Source organism: Petaurus breviceps, unplaced genomic scaffold (assembly GCF_028583685.1).
Source record: "Petaurus breviceps papuanus isolate PSGF00001 unplaced genomic scaffold, PetGlider_PUasm1.0 229, whole genome shotgun sequence".
Lineage (NCBI taxonomy): Eukaryota > Metazoa > Chordata > Mammalia > Diprotodontia > Petauridae > Petaurus > Petaurus breviceps.
In genome coordinates, this window is record NW_027185903.1 from 11,770,096 (window position 1) to 11,797,666 (window position 27,571).

The 27,571-nt window shown below is 39.1% G+C and overlaps 3 protein-coding genes across 5 annotated transcripts in view; 1 reads left to right on the top strand and 2 right to left on the bottom strand.

Annotated features, from left to right (window-relative positions):
* PRKAA1 (protein kinase AMP-activated catalytic subunit alpha 1) overlaps window positions 1–11,874 on the bottom strand; it is a 65,215-nt gene extending 53,341 nt beyond the window's left edge. The window contains exons 1-3 of one of the 3 annotated variants that reach the window (XM_069096210.1): window positions 11,717–11,815; window positions 10,334–10,454; window positions 110–251 (exon numbers count right to left, since the gene is read on the bottom strand). Coding sequence is in view for 1 of the 3 variants with exons in the window: in XM_069096209.1 (XP_068952310.1) it covers window positions 110–251; window positions 11,717–11,843 (269 nt within the window). In the remaining 2 variants the exon portion in view is untranslated. Of the gene's footprint in view, window positions 1–109; window positions 252–10,333; window positions 10,455–11,716 lie in introns of all 3 variants that reach the window. The other 2 variants (XM_069096209.1, XM_069096212.1) reach the window with 2 other exon arrangements.
* Window positions 1–27,571, bottom strand: part of TTC33 (tetratricopeptide repeat domain 33) — a 236,696-nt gene that overhangs the window by 122,885 nt on the left and 86,240 nt on the right. The window lies entirely within an intron of this gene.
* C7 (complement C7) overlaps window positions 1–27,571 on the top strand; it is a 289,650-nt gene that overhangs the window by 85,322 nt on the left and 176,757 nt on the right. The window lies entirely within an intron of this gene.

Below are 27,571 nucleotides of genomic sequence, written 5' to 3' on the forward strand. Positions count from 1 at the left end.
CTCTGAGCCACCTGGCCACCCCGATCTTTCTTACTTCTTAAACAATAAAGAAATTAAGAAACGATGACAGAAAAAAGAGTGGATCTAATTTAACACAATCCTAACTTACAGCTTAATAATATGAGGATGTCTGAAAAGTTTGAGGTTCTGAATTTCTCTGCGAATTTTTCCTACCACATCAAGACTTCGAATTTTCTGTCGATTTAAGATCTTCACTGCAACTTTGTGGCCAGTCAATTCATGCTTGCCAACTGTAGGAAAAATAAAATTTGATAAAATTAGAACTCAGCTACACTAATAATTCTATTAGTCACCTTCCATAAGAACCAAGGATACTCAGAAAGATTATTTAAGGCCCTCCCTTTATTGCCCTACTTCCTTGTCAAATAATTTTGAATCAGTTTAAGAATATCTCAAGGCATTCATTTTTGAAGAAGAGAAAATAATTTTCTCTTCATTTTAAAAGCATGATGGGTGAAGATGGAAGTTATTTATTTACATTCCGGTCTTGTTAATTATGGATTGAAATTCAGCAACTAGAATAAGTTAACTCACTGTAAAATTCATGCATAGAACAGACTCAATAACCAAGACCCATAAGCAAAGGAACTCGTAGCTTAGTATTTATTAACCCAAGAAAATAAACTACTAGGAAAGGATTTCCTATTCAACAGGAACTATTGGGAAAACTGGGAAAAGTTTGACTGAAATTATGTTTAGACTGACATTCTACCATTTAAAAAAATAAGTTCCAAATGGATAAGCTGCCTTATTGTAAAAGGTCACATAATTTTAAAAAACAAATTAAAAAAAAAAGAAGAGAAAGACAAACCTTTAAAATCTATGGTTTGAGGGAAAAATTTATAACCAAACAAGGGGCGAATAAGAAAAGATGAAATATTTTGCTAATAACTTTTTCCTAGGACAAAATCAATATAACTAAAATAAAGAAAAGAAACTGCCAGGGTTGGGGGGAGGTGGGAGAAGAGATCTTTCAATGAAATATCTGAAGTCTGATCGCCAAAATATAAAGGGAACTGGCACTAACATATAGAACTAACAGAAAAGTAGCCAAAAGATATAAAGTTTTAAAAAGAAGAAATACAAACTACCAGCAGCCCTACTTTCAAACATTCCAAATGACTAATTACAAGGGAAATACAAATAAAACAACTCTAATTTCACCTTACACCCCTCAGAAAAAAGGAAAATGACAACTGTTGCCAGTGGACCTGTAAAGTAGTCCAACAACTGCAGAAGACAATTTGGAATTATATCTCAAAAGTCACTAAACTGTATATATCTTTTGACTTAGCAATACCACTTCTAGGCTTATACCTCAAGAAGATCAAAGATCAAAGGGCCATAAAGCAATTAGATGGTGTACTAGAAAGAACACTGGAGTCTGGAAAACCCCTGATTTCAAATCCTTCTCCAAGACACTAGCTATGTGAACTTGAGCAAGTCATTAACCTTTGTCTATCTCAGTTTCCTCATATGTAAAATGAGGTTAACAACAGCAAATACGTTGCAGGGTTTCTGTGAAGATAAAATGAGATAATATTTATAAAGTGTTTCGCAAAAACTTATAAGGGTCATATAAATTCTAACTATTATTGTGTACATAAATATTTATAGCAGCACTTTTTGTTACAGAAAAAAATTAAAAATAAAGTGAGTGCTAGAACAGCTCAACTAGAACAAATAATGGTATATGAATGTAAAGTAATAAAACGAAAAAAAGGATGAATTCAGACAAACTTATAGAGTGAGGTGAATCAGGAAAACTTACACCATAAAAACAACACTGTAAGGAAAAACCACCTAGAAAGACTTAACAACTCTGACCAATGCAATATTATTCAAAATTCCAGAAGATGAAACATTCTTCCCATTTCCTATTAGAGAGGTGATATACTACAGGTACTGAAGGAGACACATTTTTAGACTCTACCAACACTAATTTGTCACTAGAAGGTTTTTATTAAAGAAGTGAGTGTTGGATGGGTGGAGGGGATGAAAGGCCTGTCTTTTGCCTTGCTTTGCATCCTCAGCAATTAACACAACGCCTGTCACTTACTGAATGTTTAATGACTGACTGACTGACTAGTAATAGTGAGGCAAAAGAAAAGGAAAAAAATACACCAATGACATAGGTAAAAATACATAATACAGAGTCCAGAGGAAAAGAAAAGGACAGTACTGATACTACCATGTTAAAGTTTTTATTGTTTAATTGTTTCTGTTATGTCTGACTCTTTATGACTCCATTTGGCAAATATTGTGGGGTTGTTTGCCACTTCCTTCTCCAGATTATTTTACTGATGAGGAAACTTGAGGCAAACAGGGTTAAGTGACAGCCAGGGTTACACAGCTAGTAAATGTCTGAGGTTAAATTTGAACCCTGGAAGAGGAGTCACCCTGGTTCCGAGTCCAGTGTTCTACCCACTGTACTACCTAGCTGCCTTCAATAGATTCCAAAAGAGCATATATTCAATGTTTGAAAGAATGTAAAAGAAAAACACTAACCAACATCAGAAATCAAATTAAGTGCAAATCAAGTTGCCTCTAGAGGGCTAATAGTGAAATGTAACTATCCACTCATGAAAGAGGCAGTGAGGCTACAGATGTGATATGAGGCAGATGCTGTCAAGACAAAGTAAATAAAGTAAAAATACTTTTGCTTTGCTTGTCAAAAGGGAGAGTTTATTGAAAAGTTATGGTGATGTTTAAAAAAAAATCCCCTCAATAAAATGCCTATTTTTACCGTTTTTTTTTTTTTTTTAAAAAAGCAAAACAAAAACCCTAAGTACTTTTATTACATGCCAAGTAGAGAAACACAACATTAGGGGAAAAATTCTTCTGTCTGAATCATTACCTTAAACACAGACCTACTGGCTTGCCCCAAACTTCTGAGGGTTTTTGGACAACACATCAAAACATGCTGGAGTAGCATACATTAAATTTTTAATCACAAATCATTATCAAAATTATTACTTCCTAAATACTGCCTGCACGTTACCAAGGTATATTTAAATTCCAATTTATTCTTGCTATAGAAATTAGGTTGCTACTGACCAAAGAGAAGCTATTATCAAAGCTAATGGAGGGGAATATGACAAAGATAGTAATTTTTTAGATGTACATAATCAAAAAAATCATACACTGCCTTCCATCTTTAGAGCTGGAGACAGGAAGGGCAAATGGTTACAGGAACATGACAAATCTATTTCCATGGTATGACAGAGGCCAGCAGTGAGTGCAATCCTGTCCAAAGCAATCCAACCAAGATTTATTAAGGGCCTACTATGTGCAATAAATAGGACAAAAACCAGTAAGTCCTTCTGACCATTTCTTTTTTAGTAAAAGTTTGTCTTTTTCAAAGTTACAACAAAGTTTTATTCAATTTTTTTTCCTTTAATGCAATGAATGACAAATATTTCACAAAAATTTCAATCAATATGAAGGGTATATCTGTATGTGTGTGTGTCTCTGTGTCTGTGTTATACATACTTGTTAACCAAGATAATCACAAAATCACTCCTGAGCTAATAGGTTACATGTATTATTAGGCTGCTTCCATTTAGCCCTACTTGTTCATTCTTTGAATAATTTGCAAATTAGTATTTTTTGTGGTGCCATATACACCAAAATAAACTAAAAACAATATTCATCAGGTGAAGAAAAACAACAAATTGTGGTAGATAAGCATAATTGAGTAGCATTATACAATCAGAGATGATATATGTGAAATTTAGAGAAGCAGGGAAGATAAGTATGAAGTAAACACAATGACTACAACAGCATAAATGAAAACAATATGCAACAAGCCCCAAATTAACTGCAACAACCAATCTTGGCCCTAGGGAACAGATGATAAACCACACTTTGTCCAGTAGGTAGAAGTGGGAGATTAGAGGCAAAGAATGCTGCTTATATAATCACATGTGCGGACTCAGTAATACTGTCTGCCGATTTTATTTAACTGTTTTTCTTTGTTGCAAGGGAGTACTCAACGAGAAAAGAGGGAGCATGTGGAGAAATGACTACAGTGTTTTAAAAAGGTAAAACTTTTCTATCATTTAACTCACAATACTATATTATGTTCATGTCTAATAGCTTTTTAAAGTTATTTGTTAGTTGTGAATTTAATCAATAAACACAATCCTTTCAAGGTACAAAGAACAGACAAGATGTATCAGAAACTCTCTCTGGTACTTTCTCTTTTTTTTTCCCCAATTAATCAATATTTGCTATATGCTAAGCTTCACTGAAGATACAGAGTTTAATAAAGTAATAAGAAAACTGCTCTGTTTCCCCTTCCACTCCAGTCAAACATTGGTCATATCTCAGAATGCATGTCTCATTCTATGCCTGCTTAGACTGGAAACTGGGAAAAGCCTCTTAAACAAAGTGGTGCTTCAGCTGAGTCTTAAACGAGGTCAGAAATTCTAAGAGGTGGAAGGTGTGAGAGCATTCCAGGAATGGGGAACAGAGAGTACAAAGGCATGAAGACAGGAAATTGACTGGTATGTGCAAGGAATATTCGGAAGGAGGGTTATAAAGAAAAGCAGAAAGGCAAAAAGAATACAGTTTGTGAAGAGCATAAATATCAAACAAAGGACTTGACAGCTGATCCTTGAGGTAATAGGAAACCGATGGAGTCTATTGAGAAGGGTGCGACCTTGGTCAGCCCTACACTTTAGGAAAATCACTTTGACAGCTGCATGGAAGGCAGATAACACTGGTAAGAGACTTGGAGGGAGACCAACTGGTGCTAGTAAATGAGTTGGAAAGAATGGAACATATATAAAAAATGTTGTGAAACTAGAAATGACAAAGATTATTAATAATAATGATGATAGCTAATATCTAACTAGTGTTATGATTTACAAAGAGATTTACACATTTGATCCTCATAACAACCCTGTGAAGTAGGTACTAATATTATCTCTATTTCATAGATGAGGAAACTGAGGCACCAGATCACACCTTAACCATAGGTGTCCCTCAGGGTACTATCCTAGGCCTTCTTCTCTTCTCCCTCTATACTACTTCATTTAGTGATCTCATCAGCTCTCACTGATTTAATAACTCTATGCTAGTGACTCAAATCTACCTATCCTCCTCCAAATTCTCTGCTGACCTCAAATCTTGTATCTCCAACTGTCTTTCAGATATCTCAAACTGGATGTCCAAAAGACAACTTAAACTCAACATGTACAAAACAGAACTCATATTTCCCCCTTAACCAGTCCCCACTCTTACCTTCCCTATATTTTAGAGGGCAAAACCATCCTCCCAGTCCTTTAGGCTCATAACCTAACAATCATATCCAATCTGTTGCCAAGAACTGTCAATTTCACCTTTGCAAGATCTCTTCTATATGCCCCCTTCTCTTTAATACTGCCATCACTATTGTAATAATCTACTGGTGGGTCTGCCTACTTCAAGTTTCTCCCCAGTCCAATTTATCCTCCAATAAGCCACCAAAGTGACTTTCTTAAACCACAGGTCTGACTAAGTCACACCCCCCTATCACCCATTCAATAAACCCCAGTGGCTCCCTATTGCCTTCAGATTCAAATACAGAATGCTCTATTTAGCATTCAAAGCTGAAGCCATTCATAACCTAGGCCTACTTCTACCTTTCCAGTCTTCTTACACCTTATTCCCCAACACACTCTTTGATCTAAAGACGCTCCTGGATGTTACATGAATAAGACATTCTATCTGTTGGTTCTGGTCATTTCTCTGGCTGGCCCTCATGTCTGTGAATATTGTTCCTCTTCCACTTCAACTACTGACCTCCTTAGTTTCCTTTAAGTCCCAACTAAAATCACTTCATTTATTATGTCTTCCCCAACCCCTCTTAATTCTAGCGCCTTCTCTCTGTTAATTACTTCCTATTTATCCTATATATAGCTTGCTTTTTATATATTTATTTGCATGTTGTCTCCTCCATTAGATCATAAGTTCCTGGAGGGCAAGAACTCTTTTACCTTTCTGTATACCAGGGCTTAGTACAGTGCTAGCACTTAGTAAGCACTTAATATAAAAACTTATTTATTGAGACACAAAGAGGTTAATGACTTGCCCAGTGACACAAAGCTAGTATCTGAGGTAAGATTTGAACTCAATTGTTCCTGACTGAGACCCGTAGTCTATCTATCCACTGTGCCATCTGGATGAGTATTTTGACAACTGATTGGATACGCCAAGTGTCCCAAAAGTATTGGAGCAGTTTTAAGTTTTTATAACTTAAAATTATACTAAGACTTTTGGGACATGTTGCATAAGGTGAGGACGACTAGAAAATGACTGAGAAGTTGCAAACTTAGTCGAGCAAGAAGAATGCAACTTTGGACAATAATGTATAAGTTCAGAAGACAGGGTGATTTTAGAGGAAAGCCTAGTGGGTGATGTTTTAGAACTCACTGAATTCTAAAGTTCTAAATGGTAAGTCTGAGATGTCTACAGGACAGTCAGTTTGAGATGTTCAATAGACAGCTGATGATGAGGGGCAAGATGAGGAACAAAAAACTCAGTGGGGCTGTGTATAGAGATCAAGGAGTCTTCTGCATCAAGATATTAAACCCACAGGAGCCAAGGTAACTAAGAAACTGTAGACATTCTTAATTTGCGATCTATGACCTTTTTAAAAACAATTTTTTTTATAACTGCTTCAATATAATTGGTTTCCTTTGTAATTCTATGTATTTTGTTTTATGCATTTCTGAAAAGTCTATAGGCTTTATCAGACAACCCAAAAGGTCCATGAAACAAAAAAGGAATTAAGAAGCCTTGGTGGAGGACCACAGACAATATCTTAGGAGTACACCTACAGTTAAGGGCACAATATGGATGATGAACTGGCAAGATGGACTGAGAAAGCAAGACAGACAAGCAGGAGGCAAACAGGGAAGAAAACATAGTAATTAGGAGGAAAGTGTGGTCAATTCATCATTCAATGCTGAAGAGAAGTCAAGAAGAATTAAGAAAAGACTGTTAGATTTGGCAGTTAAGAGATCAATGGTAACTTTTAAGAGAGAATTTCAGCTGAGTGGATTGACTGAAATTGGAAGCCAGAGTCCAAAGGCTTCAGAAATGAGTGAGAAGGAAAAAAAGTCGAGATAAAGTATAGAAAGCATTTTGCTGTGGAAGGAAGGAGTTATAGGATGATAAGTTGAAGAGATGATAGAATTTTTTTTTAATTGGAAAAGACTTTTTAAGGGACAGGAAAAAAAAAATCAGTCGAAAGGAAAAGATTGAAGAGTAAAGAAGGAATGAGTATGGAAGCAATATGTAGGAAAAGATGAAAGAGGATAGGATCAAAGGTATATGCAGAAGCATGAGGAAGGATGTCAGGGACTGGAGTAAAGGAATAGAAAAAAAATGATCTCTTCCTTTGTTGTTGGCCTGTTAACTCTCATACTGTATTTCTACTCGACACTGTTCTTCTCTTTCATGGGTTGAGGGATGGGAAACCAGATATCTGAGAACTGTATCTAACAAGAAAATTAGACTCAAAGTACAGGCCTGAGTGCCTCTCCTATGACAGGTGCACTAGATTTGAAGTTAGAGTTGTAAATTAAGAGTTCAAATCCTAGCTCTACTATTTATTTGCTACATTTGTGAAAGGGCAAGTCAGTTAACTGGGCTTCTGCATTCTCATCTGCACAACAAGGTGGCTGGTACAACCAACAGAAAATGAATGCTGCAAAATTACAAAGAATAAAGCCCCAAAAGAAGAGAGATGAAAAAGCCTTCCCCACTACTTTGCAGAGTTAAGAGGTATATATGGCAAATATTTTCACTGCATAAATTTTTAAATTTTCAACTGACTAATCACTTTTTGTGTTTTCCCTTTTCTTCCTCGTTTTTCCTTAAAATATTTTGTGTTATATGGAATGGCTCTCTGGGATGGGGGAGGATTAGAGAGACTGGGGGAAATGTAAGCAAGGTAAAAAGAAAATATATAAATAAAAATTTTTCAATGAAGGAGTTGGACAAAATGGCCTCTGAGGTCCTTTCCAACTTTGACCACAGTCACTTGGATTTAGAGCTGGAAGAGTTCTTATAAAGGCAGCCAGGTGGCTCTGTGGTGAATAAAGCACCTAACCTGGAGTGAGGAAGCCCTGAGTTCAAATCCCACCTCACTCAGTTACCAGCTGTGTGACTCTGGGCAAGTCACATAACCTTTGTCTGCCTGGGGGGGGGGGGGGGGGGGGGTTAATAAGAACACCTACACTGCAGGGCTGCAGTGAAGACTGAATGAGATAATATTTGTCAGGAATTTAGCACAGTGCCTGGCAGGGAGTAGGTGCTTAATACATGTTTGTTTTCTTTCTTATACATCATCTAGTACTCAATTCACAGATAAGAAAACTGAGATACAGGGAAGTTTTTTTTTTTTTCCAAACTCACATAGCTTTTAAGTCAAGATTCAAATACAGGTTTTCTGACAGGCCCAGTGCTATTTCTATTGCAAATAAGAACAAACTTTTATTAAAAAAAATGTGCTCAAGATTCTTCTATAATCTATAACGCACTAATAGTTGCTTAAGTGGCTGCATCCCCAGCCATTTAGATACTTAAAAACTTTTATCTGAAATTTGCATCACTAAGTATTCCCCACTTTATTCAATACTTGATAATCTTACTCCAAAAGCTCCCAAGAGCTTTTCTTATGACAATGCTCAGCTGGAACATTCAGCTTGGAGTCCAAACAAGAAAGATAAAAGCATATGTTTATTCACACTCAAATGACAGTTCAGTTGTGGTTCTGCAAGTCCTAACAGCAAAGGTACTGACACTCAAATTTTCCTACTTCCAAAACTGCAAAACTGTCAACTGAATAACTAAAAAGACCAAATTATCTCTATCTCTTCCACAAGTAACCTTGTCTTAATGCATTAGAACATTGTAACAAATGCTTTCCCCTAGACCAGACAAATGATCTTGATTTTATAAAAGATAAAAATCTGATGGAAAGTGATTCTAAATGGAATAAATATCAGGTAGATAAAGCAGTTTCTAGTCACTAAATTAAGGCAATTTGTGTCTAGCACCTATGCTAAAAATGTGTCTACCCTCCATTCTACCATGCTTTTACTTACACTGACAATAGAGTAGTGACCCAATTATGCTAAAGGGAGAGAGGGGAAAAAGTAGAACCAGTAAATATAATTTTTGAAATAAAGCATTTAAAATTTTTTCTATACCAATCCATTTCAACCTAAAAGAAATTGTTTTTATTTGGAAACATTTACCACCTCAGGTAAAACACTATTACTTGGAATTTAAATATTAACAATTAAAAATTCACATCTCACACACACAAAATTAAAAGACTGTCTCTTACTGGTATTAATGGCTGAGCAACCAAGAACAAAAAGCCATTATAATTTTGAGGAACAATAGATTCAACACTGTGGTATGGGAGGGAAAGTGCACTGACCTTGGTCTCTGAGAAGACCTGTGATTGTGTCAGGGCTCAGTGACTCACTAAGATACTACCCTTGACCTGGAATAAGGTCCAAAACATCCCTAAGCTTTAATTTTTTCTCCTTATAAAACAGGAATAATACCTGCCCTAGCTACCTCAGAGGGTTGATGTAAGAATCCAACAACCAAAAAGTACTTTGTGTAAACTGTGAAATTTTATACCAAAAAAAAAAAAAAGATTAAAAGGCTTTTCCAATGGTTCTATGTGTATAAAAAATAAAATCATCCCGATGGCTAAAGGATAAAAAAAAGTTTGAGCAAAGCTAAGAATCCATTCACTTAACACCTACCTACTACACACAACATCTCTTCCACTAAATGAATTCTCTGGAGCACTTTCTCAAAAAATGCTACAGCTAAGTTACCAAAGGATCTTTGTCCCACTCCTCTCCATCATAACAACAAACAAAATGATCTCATTAAATTCACACCATATTGATGCTTGAACAATTCATTTATACTGCCTTCCAACCTCTGGTGTTTTCAAATCTTAAACGAATATTACTATGTTCGTAATTTTTTTGGGGGGAGGGGGGTCTCTACAATCACAAAATGAAATAACATTTCAATTAGGTAAATGATCTTAGTTTTAATTCAAGTAGAATCTCAGGTGAAACAATCCAGGATAGTTTAATATCCTTTTAGGATGCTAACGAGTATTTCTTCTAAATAAGAGTAGTAATAAACAACTCATAAGCTCTGACACCAGAGCCAAACAGCTCTCATCAGGATCACACAAATCCTAGCCTAATAGAGACCCACCCTAAATAATTATCATTAACCTATTCTGTCATTTTGCTTAGTTCCTTACATTTATTCAACTTACTGTAGGCCTTGCTGATTTTCACAAGTAGTGTTAGGCAGTTTCTCCCTGTGAGCTACACAGCAATTTTCCACTTCTATGACTCAGAAAGAGCAAGAGAAGGGAGGGTTCTCCTCTCCCATCCCTAGATAAAATCAGAAAATGTTTATTTAGCTCTAGAAGAGCAAGACTTAATTTATTTCACCATCCAAACTTTTAAATAACTTTCAAATCCAAACAAATATTTACTGAGCATTTATATACCAGCTATGTTACATACATAAAACTAACGTAAAAGAAAACTTATAGGAAAGGGAAATTTCCTATTACAACTTATCATAAAAAGCCACACTTATTTCATCCATTACTCTACCCTGGGGCCAATGTCAAATGTTTAAACAGCACCTATTTTGCAATGTTTCAGCATTTGGTTAAAAACAGGAGAAAGTTCCTTGATATTTCATTTCATAAACATGGTGTTGAAACAGGACTGGCAAAGAAAGGGAACCCCTGCATAGTTTTCCTTTCCAATCCTTTGGGGGGAAAATGCATTTTGTTTCTCAAAAAAGTGAATGTCATCACGTATGGTAAATGCTGTCAATAGTACCTACAATAAACTAAAAACCTTATTTGGGATAGGCACGCAAAAAAGCTAACAGATTTGGCATGCATGGAATACAGGACACTAACTGATTATCCAAACACAGCTGAAGGTATGGACTATAAAGTCAAAACACAGACCTAGCGATACATCCTAGTGCAAGGAGCAGTTCCAAGGCCCCGAAGATGAAAAGTGCTCCAACAAGACCAGATGGCTTGTTCTACACGGCACCCCCAAAGCTTAACAGACTGGGGGGTGGGGTTCGTGTCACCTTGATTAATTCGTTTGTTCGGCGATAGCCAAATACATTCGCCTCGTAAAGAGGACGGAAATACAGTCAATGCTGGGCGTCGAGAGGATCTGGGGAGCAACGGGCTGGCCGCGGTCCAGCAAAGGAAGCAGTGGGAGCCGGGGGACCCCCATCTCCCTGGGGCTCGCACTTTCTGGAGCGACGGGGCTGGACTGGTTCCGAGACCACAGACCCCCTCGGACCTCCGGCCAGGCGACCAGCATCTGGCCTCGCTGCCCAGGGGCCGGACCCGGGTCCGAGGCACGCAGAGCCGCGCGGCAAGGGGTGCCTCCAAGCCCCCTCCTCCGCCCGCCCCAGTTGCCATAACGACACGGGTGGGCACCGCGGCTGCCCCCCGGACGCGGCAGAACAGTTCCCGGGTCCGACCGCGCGAGGGGGAGGGGGAGGAGGAGAGCAGAGGGATGGAGATGTGAGGAAACGGAGGGGAAGCAGCACGGAGGGTGGGGGCGTCCCCAGCTCCGCGGCAGCGGGAGGGCCGGACCCCAAGGGCTCTCACCCTTCACTTTGCCGAAGGTGCCGACCCCCAGCGTGTCCCCCAGGATATAGTGGCCGATCTTCACCCGCCCGTCGTGTTTCTGCTTCTCCGCTGCCGCCATCTTCCTCCAAGAACTGAGCCTGCGCATGGCGCCCTGGGGGGGAGGAGGGAGGAGGAGGAGAGAAAGGGAGAGGGCGGGGAAAGAAGGGGAGTGAAAGGAGAGGGAGCGGGGAGAGGAGAGGGAAAGAGAGGGAGGAGGGGAGACGAGGAGGGAGGGGAGAGAGGGACGGCAGAGGGATAGGGAGGAAGGAGGGGGAAAGGAAGGAAGAGGAGGGGAAAGGAAAAGGGGAGAGGGAGGCTGCCCCCCGAGAGTGCAGGAGATAGGAGGGGCTAAGGGTGGGGACTAGGGGCGGGGGTGCCGCGGTCACCTCCGCCCAGCAGCCGGCCTGCGGCTGCCGCCGCCCTCAGCTGCGGAAGCTCGCTGCGGCCGGGCTCTCGCGTCTCCTTCGCCCGCGCCCCGGGCAGCGCCCCTCCCCCTCCTGCTCTGCTCCGCCGCCGTCTGGCCCCAACCACTCTGGACCCAGCGGGGGGCGGCTTGAGGGTGTTGGGTCCGGCGGTGCTGGATGGATTAGTCCCGGGGCCACCGCCTCCGTGGCCCGGGGGGCGCGCGCCCAGGTGCCCGGGCGGCTGGGCGCCCCCTCCTCACTCTCCGAGCCGCGGCCCGAGCGGGCGCTGTCCGAGCGTGGGCAACCGGCCGCCCGGCGCGTGGCTTTGCCGGCGTCTCCTTTGCAGATATTTGGGCATATGCTTGAAACTGCAGTGAGCGGGTCTGAGCGGGTGGAGGCGGGGTGGGTAAGGGTTATTACTCAAGTCACCCATCCTCTCTCCCTGCGTCCCCAGCCCTTGCTTTCCTTCTTCACTGGAGATCTGGAAGTTGCGGTGAAAGTCCCTTGGCAAGGCTCGTGGAGGGGGGGCAGGAGGGGTCTCCTTTCCCATCCTTGCACGTTTAGCCTTTAAACCCCTCTGTCCCCCACCAGAATCGTCCGGCTAAACCCTTAGCCTGCGCCTAGAGCCTTTTTAATATCCTTCGAAAAGTCTCATATCGTTTCGAAGAACTCCAAAGTGGCCGACCTAAGTAATTTGAAGTTCTTAAGATTTTGTTGGATAGAATTTTGATTTGCCGTTTGTTTAATATCTATTAAGCCATGTGGGGATATACGATCTGTGAAGAATGCAAAGATCCCTACCATAGCAACGACATAGATATACTGGAATAACCTGGGGAAAATTCTTGAGTCAACATTCGAACTTACTCGTTTCCAATAGACTTCGTCTAAATGCTGAAGGAATCCAAAGCAATGGAAAGGAGATAATTGTTGCTGTTCAAGGATGAGGGAGCAAAAAGGGGTGTGTGTCGCACATTGGCATTCGTGCCAATGGTTTATGGTTCATGGTTCTTGGTATTTGACTAAATTTAAAACAACCCTGAGGTATCAACAGGTTATCAAAAGTGTAAAAAGATGAGGCTGTGGGGAAGTCAGATACTCTAAACTAATTCATTCTTTGCTAGTGGAGCTATGAATTGATTCAAACACTCTGAAAAACAGTTTGGGGCTATGCAAGAGACATTCATATCCTTTGATACCCAGGAAGATCCCACTACTGAGACTTATTCCAAGGAGGTTATTGACTAAAACAAAACAAACCCCCACACAATGTTATATGTACCACAATGTTCATAGTCAGCCAAACATTTTAGCTCCTGCTATGATCCAGGTGCCTTGCTAAGCACATACAGGGAAAAAAAAAAGTGGGAGAAAAAAATCCCTTCTTTCAAGGAACTCAGTCTAATGAGGGAGGTCATAAAGAGCCACTGAAGTTTACTGAGTGAGGGAAAGGAGGGGAGTGACATGGTCAGAATTATGCTTTAGGAAGATCACTTTGACAGCTGAGTGGAGGATGGGCTGGCTGTAGTGGGGAGAGACCTGTGACAGGCAGAAAAGCAGTAGACTATTGTAGTAGTCCAGGCATGAGGTGATAAGGGCCGGATTGTTTCTGGCAGTGTTTCAAAGGAGAGAAGTGGGTATATTTGAGAAATATTGTGAAGATTGAGATAACAGGTTTTGGCAACAGTATTGGATTGGGGCAGGGAGGGGGGTGGGGATGGAGATAGTTGAGTCCAGAATGATGCTTAGGTTGAGAGCCTGGGTGATTGGAAAGATGGTGGTACTACTCTCAACAGTAATAGGGAAGTTAGAGGGAAGGACTTGGAGGGAACCATCATGACTTTAGTGTTGGATATGTTGAATCTAAGATGTCTATGGAACATCCAGTTCAGGATGTTCAGGGGACTGTTGGAGTTGCACACTAGAGGTCAGTAGAGAGGTTAGGACTGGATAAGTAGATTTGGAATCATCAGCAGAAGAATTGAGTCCGTGTGAGCTGCTGAAATAGCCAAGGTAAATAAATAGTGTAGAGGAAGAATAGAACAGGGCCGGCTCCTGGACAAAACCTGTGATACACCCATAGTTAATGTGTGTGACCTGGATGAAGCAAAAGAAACTGAGAAGTAGATAGATAAAAGAACTAGGAGAGAATAATGTTTCAAAGAAGAAAAGATGGTGATTGAAGTGTCAAAGGTTGCAGAGAGGTTCATGAATGGAATAAAAGTGAAAACTTGTCAGGTAACATTCCAGAAATCTGAACAGAATTGTAATAAAGTACCAAAGACTTAGTAACCTGGGCTGGGAATCTAGAACCCTTGCCTTACTTCCCTGGTCATAAGTTGAAGTTTTTGCTAAGCTTAGCTAAGTGTAGGATGGGAAAAGCACAGACCCTGCAATTTAACCCCAGGCCCAAATGTTCCAGACTTGTTTCCACTGACCACCATCTGACCTGTACAAATATAAAATTGGAACTCCTGTTGCAGAACTCCAGGCAGGTCACCATGTCCTAAAATCCCCACGATTCATAAAATATTGTCTGCTTTCATATCTATATTGATATTGTTAGAACATTTATCTTCTGCTTTCATATTTAAGTTGATACTGATGACATATTTTGTCTGTTTTCATGTCTGCTAGATGTGTACCTTCTGTTTTTTTATATTACTGATAATTTCACCTGCAATGCCAGCAAATTTTTGCAGTTAAGATTGTTCTTCTCAGTTCCTAATTAAGGGGAACAGGACAGAGCAAGGGAGGGGGGAAAGGGGTGGCCTTTTGGGTATATAACCAAGCTTTGCATTTTGTAATTTGCCTCTCCTACTAGACTACCTCTAGTAGGAAGACTGCCCTTCTTGCAAGAAGAAATAATTAAATAAATCGTTCCCGTCTCTACTTGGAGATATCTCTGCTTATTTTATTTTGGGCAAGGATCATTCTTGTCTCACACATTCAGAAGAATGAGGATTGAGAAAAGGTCATTAGATTTGGCAATTAAGAGGTTGTTGGTAACCCTGAAGAGAGCACTCTTGATTGAAAGATAAAACTGGAAGGAAACAACAGTAGAAATTTAAGAGTAAGAGTAAAGGAAGTGGAGGCACCTATTGTATAAATAGCCTTCTAAAGGAGTTCGGCTGCCAGAGGAAGGGGAGTTACAAGACAATAGTGAGTAGGGATGGATGGATCAAACTGGGTTTTTTGAGGATGGGGGAGACATGTAGTAGGGAAGCAGCCAGTAGACAGAGATTGAAGATAAGTGAGAGAGTAGAACAAATCTGAAGAAAGGAGAATAGAATGGATTACTTTTGCATTTAGAGGGGGGTTAGTCTTTGCAAGGAGAAGGGCAACCTCATGTGACAGGATAAAAGAGGAGACAGTGACAGAAAACATCTGTGTAATGTTTGATGAGGAGGGGAGAAAAGGAAGATCTCAACGAAAAAAAATTTTTTTTTTTGTAAAGTATGGGGCAAGGTCTCAGGTAAGAGGGTGGGAGGAAGGAAAGGAAGAGAGACAAAAAGAGTTTGGAAGACTTGTTGGGGTCAGTAGGATAGTGAGTTATTTAGGGAGTATAAAAGGATTGCCTTGCATCAGTGAGGGCCTAGTTGAGGTTACATAGCAAATTTGTGGTGAATGGCACTATAGGTAGCCAGCAGTTATTTTCTTGAGAAGCACGTATGTAGGAACAAAAGTGGCAGATGTTGGGAGGGAGGCAGAGGTTTGGGGCATGAGACTCAAAAGAATAGTGTAGAGTGGAACTGGTTCACCAAGGGGTCAATATAGGGAAATAAGGAGAGGTCTGTAAATAAAAACATGGAGAATTTAAAAATAAAAATAAAACTGGACAAGTACAACAGACAATGTTAGTACCATACAGTCAGAATTAAAATAAATCCTTTCTGTCAACAATTGATAACTTTTTCAGTGAAAGTATTTTATTAAGAGGTCTATTTAGGTATCAAAAAAATTTTTTTTTGTCTTTTTGGAGGGGGGAAAGAAGGGCAATTGGGGGGTAAGTGCTTTGCTCAAGGTCACACAGCTAGTAAGGCTTAAGTGTCTCAGGCTGGATTTGAACTCAGGTCCTCCTGATTCCAGGGCCAGTACTCTCTTCACTGTACCACCTAGCTGCCCCTATGTATCAAGATTTTTTTTTTTTTAAGCAATTGGGGTTAAGTAACTTGCCCAAGGTTACAATTTGAACCTGGATTATTTCAGTTACTAGTGATGTGACTTTGGACAAGTCACTTAATCTAAGAAACCCTGGTTTTTCATCTGCCAAATGGGGATAATAATGATAATTGTCATAATTATCTCAAAGGGTTGTTGTGAACATGACTGTGCAGGGTACAGGGACCCCAAAAATCCCCTACCCAAATTATATAAAAATCCAGAGATGTCTCAAGGTCAGAACAGGAGGCTTTTATTCAGTTCTTGAGAGAAGAGGGCATCCACTTCCACCAGGAAGGACTGATGGAAGGAGGTGTTTTACAGAGGACAAAGCAAGGTTTTATACCCTAATGAAGACAAACCCCCTACCACCACTATTCCTTATTGGCTGGGAGGTGGGCTTATAGTCTGGGCTTGCAAAAAGACAAAGAACAGGGAAACAGGATATAGCCAGTCCAAATGTACATGTCCTTATTTGGCAAATGCTAAAGCAAGAGAGGGGGAAGGGTCCTAAAGTTCTTAATGCTGATGTGGCAGTAATAAAGAAGGGGAAAGGGTGAAACTGAAACTCGGGCCTGTTCTCACAAGAAACCTTACTAGATTTTAGGATATAGTCTGAGAAGTTTTCACCTCTCCCACTCAATGACTAATATGGAAATAATGTTTTGTATGATTGCACATGTATAACCTATATCAAATTTCTTACTGTCTCAGGGAGGGAGGAGGGCAAGAAGGGAGAGAGAATTTAGAACTGAACTTTTTTTAAATGAATGTTAAAAGTTCTTTTTACATGTAATCAGGAAATATTTTAAAAAAGGATTGTTGTGACACTTATAATATATGGAAAGTGCTTTGCAAACGTTGAAGTACTAAAACTGTGTTAGTTATTATTCTGTTTCTCCTATGATCCTTGCCTTTAAGAATCATATAACCTTGTAGAGGAGATATACCCTAAAATTATAGAAATTAGAGAGGCCATTTAGTCCAACAAAATGCAGAGGCTTCCATCTATTCTATAGGATCCATGACTGGGTCTCATTGATCTTCTGCTTATAGCTTGAATACTTCCAGTGAAGGTCACCATCCCATTACCCAGTCCATTGTTGGACAGCTCTAATTGTAGCATTGGAAGTTCATTCTTGATTTGGAACTGAAGCCTACATCCTTGTAATGCCTACCCTCTTGGATTCTGTGGCATAATCTTCTTCTGCATGATAATCTTTTAAATACCTTAAGACAACCTATGCCCTGCCACTTAAATGAGTCAGTAGATATATAACCCCAGAATACCTATGTCAGGCAAGAAATATATGTTAGGAACTATGCTAAGTGCTGAAGATTAAAAATAGAGAAGACAGTCCCTACTCTCAAGGAGCTCATAATCTAATGGAGAAAGCCACAAGTAAAAAAAAATACTGTATGAAAAATTATATACATGATAAATAAGAAATAATTAAAAGAAGGAACAGACTAGAATTAAGAGGAGTTGGTAAAGGCTTCCTGTAGAAGATGGGATTTTAGTAGGATTTAAAGGAAGTCAGAGAAATTAGTAGGTAGAGATGAGGAGGGGAGCATTGCAGGAATGGGGGACATAATACTTTTACGGTGCATAACCTCAACTGAGGCTGTACTGGTAGGAGGTAATCCTGTTCCCTATTGTGTTTCACATAGGAATAGTTCTAACCATTTCCTCTTTCCTGTAGTTACCAACTCCCACATCCCCAACAAATGAATTCAATCTTGGAGAAAACTGGAGCCATCTAATGGGAAATCCTTCAGTTCACTTCCACTTGTTCTCAAAATTTATCAGCATTATCATTCAATCTTTTCTCTATTTTGCTCACAGAGATGAGATTATTCTTACTCCTTGCCAATGCTAAACTGAATCTTGCAGCTATGATAACATTTCCTTAAATCTCCTCCAAGATTCTGATAAAAAATGAATGAATGACTAAAGGAAATAGTATTGAAGTGCTTTCTATATTCCAGACGATCCTCCACGTTCTCATACATCTTCATTTTCTCCATCTCCACTGGCTCCTTCCTGTGTGCCTAAAAATATACTGAGGTCTGCCCATTCCTAAAAGAGCCTTCTTTTGATCCTTCTGCCTTCATCCAATTACTGTCCCATTTCTCTTCTCTTCATTGCCAAACCTCTTTTTAAATATTGTCTAGATACAATGCCTCCATTTTCTCGCCTTTCGTAATCCACTTTCACCAATCTACTGAAATTGTTCCCTCAGAGTCCACCAACAACCCACAAATTCAATGTCCCTTTTTCAGTCTTAATGTTCCCTGACCTTTCTACATTTCACCCTGTCAGCCATTTCTTCTGTCTAGATACTATCTCTTCTCTTTGGTTTAAAAACACCAAATTCTCTTTGTACTTTTCTAACTACTACTTTATATTGGTTCTCCTCTTGTCTGTATAAATATTGATTCTCAACCTCTCTTGCTGGATCACTATCCATCTCCTTCCCATTAAGTATGAGTAGCACTCAAAACCCAATCCTGGAAGAATACTCTCCAGGGAAAGCATTCTCCCTCTTTCTTCCTTCTCTCTCATCAGTTTTAGTGAATTAAATTATCCTCTCTTTGCAGATAACTCCCAAATCTGTATGTCCAGGCTTCATCTCTCTCCTGAACTACATTTCTTATGCAGCCAACTCCCTATTGGTCATCTCCACTAGGCATCTCAAACTCAACATTTCCAAAATAAAACTCATTATATTCCCCACCCTGCTCTCACAAAAAAAAAAAAAAAAACAGAAAAATAAAACCCACATCTTCCATACTTTCCTATTTCTCTTGGGAGTACCATCATCCTTCTGGTATCCAAGTTTCCAATGTCAGAGCCATCCATTACTCTTTCCACCTCCACAACCCTCATATCAAACCAGTTGCCAGGGCTACTGTCAGTTCCACATCACATGCCATCTCCTGACTCTCTGCCTTTGCAGACTCTCTTCCCATCTCTTGAAAGCACTTCCACCTCAGTTCCAATTCTTAGAATTCCTAGCTTCATCCAAGGCATAGGTTCTTTAAAGATAGATTGGAGCCCAATAGTGGTGAGCTTTAATTGTAAGGATGAAGACTTTGTATTTTTATGCTAATGAAAAGGTTCTTAACTTTTTTTTCTGTAATGAATCCCTTTGCCAGTCTGGTGAAGCCTATAAACTCCTCAGAATAAGTTTTAAATGCATAAAATAAAATACATAGGATTATAAAGAAAACTATAGTGAAATAGAGCTATGTATCTATCTATCTATTTGTTTTTTCTCTAATGTTCATAGACCCCAGGTTAAGAAACCCTGTCCTAAAGGTAACAACAGGGAGCCTACAACTCTAGTTGTAGATGTCTAGTTGGTCTAGTTCAATAGGCTCCTAATGGTTATCTCTGTCCTCTCTCTCTCTTCTCCAGTCCATCCTTCATACTGATGGCAGCCTAGTCTTAGGTTTAGACCTGGTTATAATACTTCTCTACCAAAACCAAAAAACTTCAGTGGCCCCTATTGTCAACTGAGTAAAGCTCAAATTGCTTCATCTAGCATTTGAGGTTTTCCAAAATCTGGCACCATATAATTTTACAGCCTTTGCCCCCTTCTACATATTCTCGAGTTTAGTCAAACTGAAGTACACACCATTGAACTATACCACCCCTATACAAGGTTATAATATTCCTCTTGCCTGTTTGCTCCTCTCTTCTCTTATAATGACTACCGTATTCTTCATTGCCACTGCATAATCATCATACTCTTATTTTTTCACTCCAAATATCGGTTTATAACCTTTCATCACATAACCATCACATAGTATAATTCTGTTTGTCACACCACTTAAAAGGTAAACAGAACAGCAATATATTGACCAGTGGCATATGGATACTCATTTATCTCTAGCATGTTGAGATCCTTGAGCCTAAAATTCTTAATGCATGCACATTGTCAGTATATTTCCTTTTTTTTTTTTGGAGGGGGGAAGGTTGGGCAATTGGGATTAAGTGACTTGCCCAAGGTCACACAGCTAGATTTTTGGTCTATGTATTAAGTGTCTGAAGCCAGATTTGAACTCAGGTCCTCCTGACTCCAGGGCCAGCACTCTATTCACTGTGCCACCTAGCTGCCCCATCAGTATATTTCCTAAAGCCAACTTGTGTGGTTTGTTTAGAACTCTGCAGTACCAATGGTATTGTCACTCAATTCAATGAAGAGCCATAGGCACAGGCACAAGGTAAAGCTGGCAGAAGTAGTCACATGATATGGTAAGACTTGCCTTTTCTCAATTTTAATGTATATTCATGAGTATTCTGTGCATCCTAATCTTTCACCAAAGACAGTTTAGTAATAGATGATTTTTAAGTAATACCAGCACACCTTAAAAAAAAAACTTTGTATAATGGTCACAACCCACTTTTTTGCAAAGAAATTTGACACAAAATCTGCAACTTTTATGTAGTGAAATTCAACACCTATATCCTTATCTTTTAAGGCGCAATTTAAATCCCATTTTTAACCATGAAGACTTCCTTTATTCTTGTCAGCTGGTAAAGATCTTTTCCTAATCAGACCTCCAGGGCTGGTGCTTTGCTCACTGCACCACCTAGCCGCCCCCATGGACACTATATTTCTATTAATATAATCTTTGGGAGTCTGAGTATGCCAGGCATGCTGTACATCTGTCCTTTTTCATTCTTGTCATATGACTAGAACACTCCTTTTTTTGGTCATACATATCCTTGAGAATATCTCATATGCCTCTTTTTACACACAAGTCATAGTAACTTGCTGCAGCCTGCTTATGCCCATTACATATAATTAGCTCTCCCAGTTTTGCATTATCTACACATTTAATAAGCATCCCTTCCATGTTCATCTGAGTCATTGATTAAAATGTTGTACAGTATAGAGTATAGAAGTAAGGACACAGCCTTCTAGAACTCCAATAAAGACTTCCTTTGGAATGAAGGAAATTTGCTACCAATACTCTCCTGCATAGTTGTTCCAACAGCTATTAATCTACCTAATTTAGAACTCCAACACTAAAGGATCTGTGATCTTATTTATTATGACTGTACAGATCACAATGCACTCAAACTTGCCCATCCTCTGGTATTACTTTAGTCCATGTGCTCAGTAATAAGTTCACTACAGGGCTGTACCTAACATACTGAAAACCTTCCCTACGTTCTCCCAACAACTTCAAGATACCAACAAAAAACACATGAGCTGTCCATTGGTTATTCCTTAATCTCACTACATGATTAGCTCATATTTTTCATTCATAATCTGATGGTATCCTTTGCATTACTTCCCCTAAATTAAATATATAACACAATTAGAGACCAATGCAAAAACTGTTTAGTGAAATCTAATGTTCAAACCAGTTTTGTATTTTTTCTTTTCTTCTTTTTCTTTTTTTTTTTAAGGCAATCAGGGGTAAGCCCAGGGTCACAGAAGTAGTAAGTGTCTGAGGTTAGATTTCAACTCAGGTCTTCCTGACTCCAGAGCCTGCGCACTATTTACTACCTAACTGCCCCCTTGTTTTCTTAATATTCTCACTAAAGGTATATATGTCTTATAAATAATAATAACCTTTAGTGCAATTCAATTCAGCAAACCTTGGGACTATAAAACTATATACATACATATGTATACATCCACATACATACATATGTACATACATACACTATACACACATATATGTATACTGATAATCATTTCAGATCATTCGAACCCCAGTAAAGGCCAAAGCCTCAACTAATCAACCAGGCATTCTTTACTTTGCTCCTCTAAAAATGCCCTTTCCTGTGTCAGCAACTTCAAAGACCAGATAAGGTTGATAAGGAGTATTCTTCATGTTTGTAACCACTAAAGGACAGGATGCTTGCAACCAGAAGAGTGAGACTTCTCTTATCTTGGTATCATAGGGACATATGCTATACAGGGGAAACACAGATATCCTAGGACTGTAATTTCCAACTGACACTACTTCACCAATTGTCTTTTCAATTTGTATTTATGACTTATTCAAGTAAGAAACTTCCTCTGAGGGACACAGACACTGTGGAATTGTCCTAAAACATATAAAAAGCTTGTCATTCTTTTATCAGTCATTCAGTCAGAATTTGCATTCTGGCTCCTTGTATGTACATGTTAGCTAGCTTTAAGGGAATAAACAATATGAATTTACATATCACCTAGCCTGTTTGCTTCTTTTAACCAAACTTTCAGGTCAACAATACATACATACTTACATATTTATGTTGATTTATATACACATACGCACTTATACACATATACATATATATATATATATACACATATAAACTATACAATCAGGTATTAGGGATACAATAACAAATAATACTTCCCTTTCTCAAGGAACTTCTATCTTACGAAGGAGGGTATAGTTACTATCAAGGATACCACCATCCTTGCAGTCACCCAGGCTTGTAACCTAGGCATAATCCTCAACTTTCACCCCCAGTGTTCAATCAGTTGCCAGTCCTATTGTCTACCTTCATAACACCTCTCCCTTATGTCTCCTTCTCTTTGACATTGCCACCACCTTGGTGCATATCCTCATCACCTCTTCCCTGGACCATTGCAGTAGACTGTTGATTGGTCTCCCTGCCTCAAGTCTTTTCCACTTAAGTCCATCCTCTACTCAGCTGTCAGTGTGATCTTCCTAAAGCACAGGTCTGGCCATGTCACTCACCTATCCAAAGAACTCCAGTGGCTCCCCATTACCAAGAGGATCATAGATATAAAATCCTGTTTCTAGCATTCAAAGCCCTTCATTGGATGACCCTTATCTAGCCTTCCAGTCTTCTTATACTTTACTCCTCATCCCTTTACAATCTAGTGTCTCTGATATCCACCCACAAGACAGCCCATCTTCCTACTTTGGGCATTTTCACCTGCTATTCCTCATGCTTAGAATTCTCTCCTTCTTCTCTGACTCCTGCCTTTCCTGAGTTCCTTCATGTTTTAGCTAAAGTTCCTCTTTCTACTGGAAGTCTTTCTTAGGCAACCTTAACCTTTTTTTTTTTTTTAAGATTATCTCCAATTCATCCTATACACATCTTGTTTGTACAGAGTTGTTTACATGTTGCCTCCCCCATCAAACTATGAGCTCTTGGAGAACAGAGACTGGTTTTCCCCCCATTCTTTGTATTCTCACATTGCCTGGCACATAGTAGGTACTCATTAAATGCTGTGACTTATTGTCTTGAAATGCTTCATGAAAGTGTCATGGGATAAGGGAGAGATGTAGGGAAATATAAGGAAAGCAAGATCACTTTTGCCTCAATTTCCTCATCTGTAAAATTATAAGGTTAAAGGATATCTGTTATTTCCAAACTTTAAATCCTATGAACCTGAAAGAGAAGGAAAACTTCACACTTAAGGTGACATTGGAATTAAACAATGAAGGAAAAAAATTTTTTGATAGGTGGAGAGGAGAAAGGCATGCATCCCAGCTCTGTAGGACAGCCATGTTAAAGAACAAAAGACTCTATCAACTTCTAGTTTGACTGGAACATATAGTGCATGAATGCAAATAATGTAAGTAATGTGAATTAAGAATGGAAAGGTAACTGGAGCCAGACTGTGGACAGTTTTACTATCAATCTACAGAGTTTATGCTTGTCCTGTAGGCAAGAGGCAACCCTGTAAGGGTTGGGTTTTGGGTTTTTGTGGGGCTTTTGGTGGGGTGGAGGGAGTGTGGAAGAGAGTTAAGGTTAGTGATATGTTAGTATCTGTGCATTAAAAAGATTATTTCTCCAGCTGTATGAAAAATGAATTCTCAACAACGTGTACAAACATTTATTAAGTGCCTGCTGTGTATAAAGCACTGTCCTAGACCCTGAGGGTGATACAAAGTTTAGATAAGTCATGGTCACTGCATTCATGTAGCTTTTAGTTGAGTAGGGAAAAGATATAATGACAATAAATAAGCTGAAATTGGAGAAAGAAATAACAAACCATTCCAGTATCTTTGCCAAGAAAATCCATGGACTGTAGGGTCCATGGCATCGTGAAGAGTCAGACATGACTGAATGACTAAACAATATAAACAAGCTGAAATTAGAAAAAAAAGCCAGAACATACAATTCTACAGCTTTATAACCCCCATATCACCCCATCTTAAATTTAAGTTTTGTTCATTTCTCCCTGGTAAATTTTACATAACTGATAGTTTCAGGTTTTTTTTTTAAAGGGTTTGGGGCTGGGGAGACACATAGCAAACCACTTAACATTGATTAATCTCCATAATTTTGAGGTTCAGTTTGTGTAAATGATGAAAAATGAAAGAATCTATTCTTTTCTCTAGCTGATAATTCTTCTAGCACCAACATTTCAACATTGCAGATTTCCATAAAAGCAAACAAAGGGGAAAAAAAATAACACACTGAAGGAGGGTGAGGTCTGCTTTGAAACCATAGCTGTGTAATTTTTGGCAAGTCACTGTAGTTTTCTATGCTGCAGTTTCTTAATCTCTACAACACACCCCCAAAGTGCTTATCTGGCCTCCGCCTGAAAACCTCAGTTGGTGGAGGTGGAGTTGGGTGAAGGGGGAACCAATGACCTCCAAGATAGCTCTCTTTACTTTCAGACAGCTCCAGTTGTTATAAATTTTTTTCCTACATACAGCCTAAATTCTCCTCCATGTAACTTCTAACCACCACTCTTAATTCTGTCCCTCTGGGACCAAACAGAACAAGACTAATTCCTATTTTCCCTAACAGCCCTTCAAATATCCGAAGACACCTCTCAGGTCCCACCTAAGTCTTGACATGAAACACAATTAAGCCATGCTGAGAATCTTTACATATGAAGATGCATAAACTATTGTTTGTCTGAATATTATCAGATAAAAATAATCTCTCAAGAGTTTTGTAACAAGCTGTTTTCTCTGTCAAAGATGTTTGACCCCTCCCTCCACTTCAACCACAATTGAATCCTAAGATCATGGTGTTGGCTGTATTATAGGGACTTGAAATGCCATTAATGAAAGCAAATGTGGGAAGAGCTGTTATATCAAATCAAGAATGCACAGAAGTATGAGATGGAGCTGAGAGAGCTTTAGGGCCAGGTAGGATGGATCTTTGGGCACTTCAAGGAATCTCAAGGAAGGGGAAAATATCAAATGCCTGAAAAAAATCAGACATTACTTCAGAAAACATGCAATGGGAAAATATCAGTAAAAAATATCAACCCATGTTCCTACTTTCTCACCTCTACAAAATCTTTATGAGAATAACCTGCAAATATCATTGATGAAGGTAGGGCAAGGAAACAGACAGATTTTGGCAAATGATATTCTATGGCAAACCATGTCGTTTGCAGTCACAATTTACTGTCAGGTGTAGACAAGATCACACCAAGCTTATTGTTTGTTGTCTGTATAATTTTTAAAAATTTGGTAGAAACTTGACTAATGTTTAATATGAAGATATATTTGATTGCATGCCTCCATGGAGGGAGGGTGGAGGACAGGGAAGGGTAGAAAATTTGAAACTCAAGGGACTGTGGAACTGAATGTTGTAAACCAAAAGTAAATAAATAAATCTTTTAAAAATTTGGTAGAAAAAAAATCTTTATAGCAGCTCTATTTATGGTGGCAAAGAATTGAAAATCAAGGGGATTCCCTTCAGTTAGAGAATGGCTAAACAAGTTGAGATATAATGGTGTGGATACAAAGGTGCCCTAAGGATTAATATTAAGGGTTGCTTTTTCAGTACCTTGTGAGGCCCTCCTGAGCCTGAGAGAGCCCTAAAGTCTCTACCATAAAACTTCCCCCTTATCCAGGACCATAAAAATTCCTTGTCACCTCTCCATCCTGGGTCATAAATTTTCCTTGTCTCTTTTACTTTGTGTCATCCATCTTCCTCATCCTGTCCCAAAATCTCCAACCACCATTAGAAATCCTAAAATTACATCACTATCTGAGAAGTTTTCTGGCTATATAAGTGCAGTCTTTTCCCTATATCAGTGTTTTTGTTAAGCTCCTTGCTAAATCTCAGGCTCATATACTTTTGCATCAAAAAAGCTCCCATTGGCTAAGGAGAAGCTCTAAGTGGATTCTTTCAAAAACCTGAACCAGCTCTCCCAACTCTGACCTCAACAATATGAATGTAATGGAATACTATTGTGCTATAAGAAATGAGAAGCAGGACAGACTTCATAATAACCTGGAGAGTCTTATATAAACCGATGCTAAGTGAGGGGAGCAGAACCAGGAGAACATTGTGCACAATTACAGACACATCTGTGATGACTGACTTTGCTACACTGGCTCTTCTCAGCAATGCAAGGTTATAAGACAACTTCAAAAGACTCATGATAGAAAAGGCTATCCACATCCAGAGAAAGAACTACAGAGTCTGAATGCAGATGGAAAGCCAACTACTTGTTCTCTCTTTTTTGTTTTGTTTTGTTTTGTTTCTTCTTCCTCGTTGTTCATTCTACAGGTTATAATTCTTCTTTACAACTTGACGAATGTTTAATGTGAAGGTATATGTAGAACCTATATCAGATTACATGCTCTCATGGGGGGAAAAGGGGTAGAAGAGCGAGGAAGAGAAAATTTGGAACTCAAAAACTTGTGGAACTGAATGTTGTAAACTAAAAGTAAATAAATTTTTTAAAAAGAAAAAGTTGGTAGAGAAAAAGGCAACAAGGTATTTTTCTATTGTGGTTCAATAGTTTTTCATTCACATCTGACACTTCATGACCCATTTGGGATTTTCTTGGCCAAGATGTTGGAGTGGTTTGCCATTTCCTTCTCCACTTATTTTACTGATGAGGAAACTGAAGTAAACAGGGTTAAGTGACTTGCCCAGAGCCACACAGCTAGTGTCTGAGACCAGATATGAACTCAGGAATAATAGTCTTCCTAACTCCAAACCTGGCACTCTATTCACTCTATTCACAACCTAACTACCCCATTAGATGTATAAATACATTTCCCATATATTCATACATACATATCACATTACATCATATTATATCATATCATATTTATAATGCCCCTTGAATCTTGCAACAACAGAGACTACTTGATTCTAATCTTGGATTAACTTTATTGATGGATAATGAACTGGACCTAGAATTGAATAAAAGAAAAAGGCAACCTGGTTTCCAATTTGGGAAACTATGACACTTTTTAATGAGCCCCAAGCTTCTCTCTGAAACAAAGATTCATTTTTTTTGACACCAATATTTTTTGGGCAGCATTATATCGCTATGAGGAATGGAATATCAGA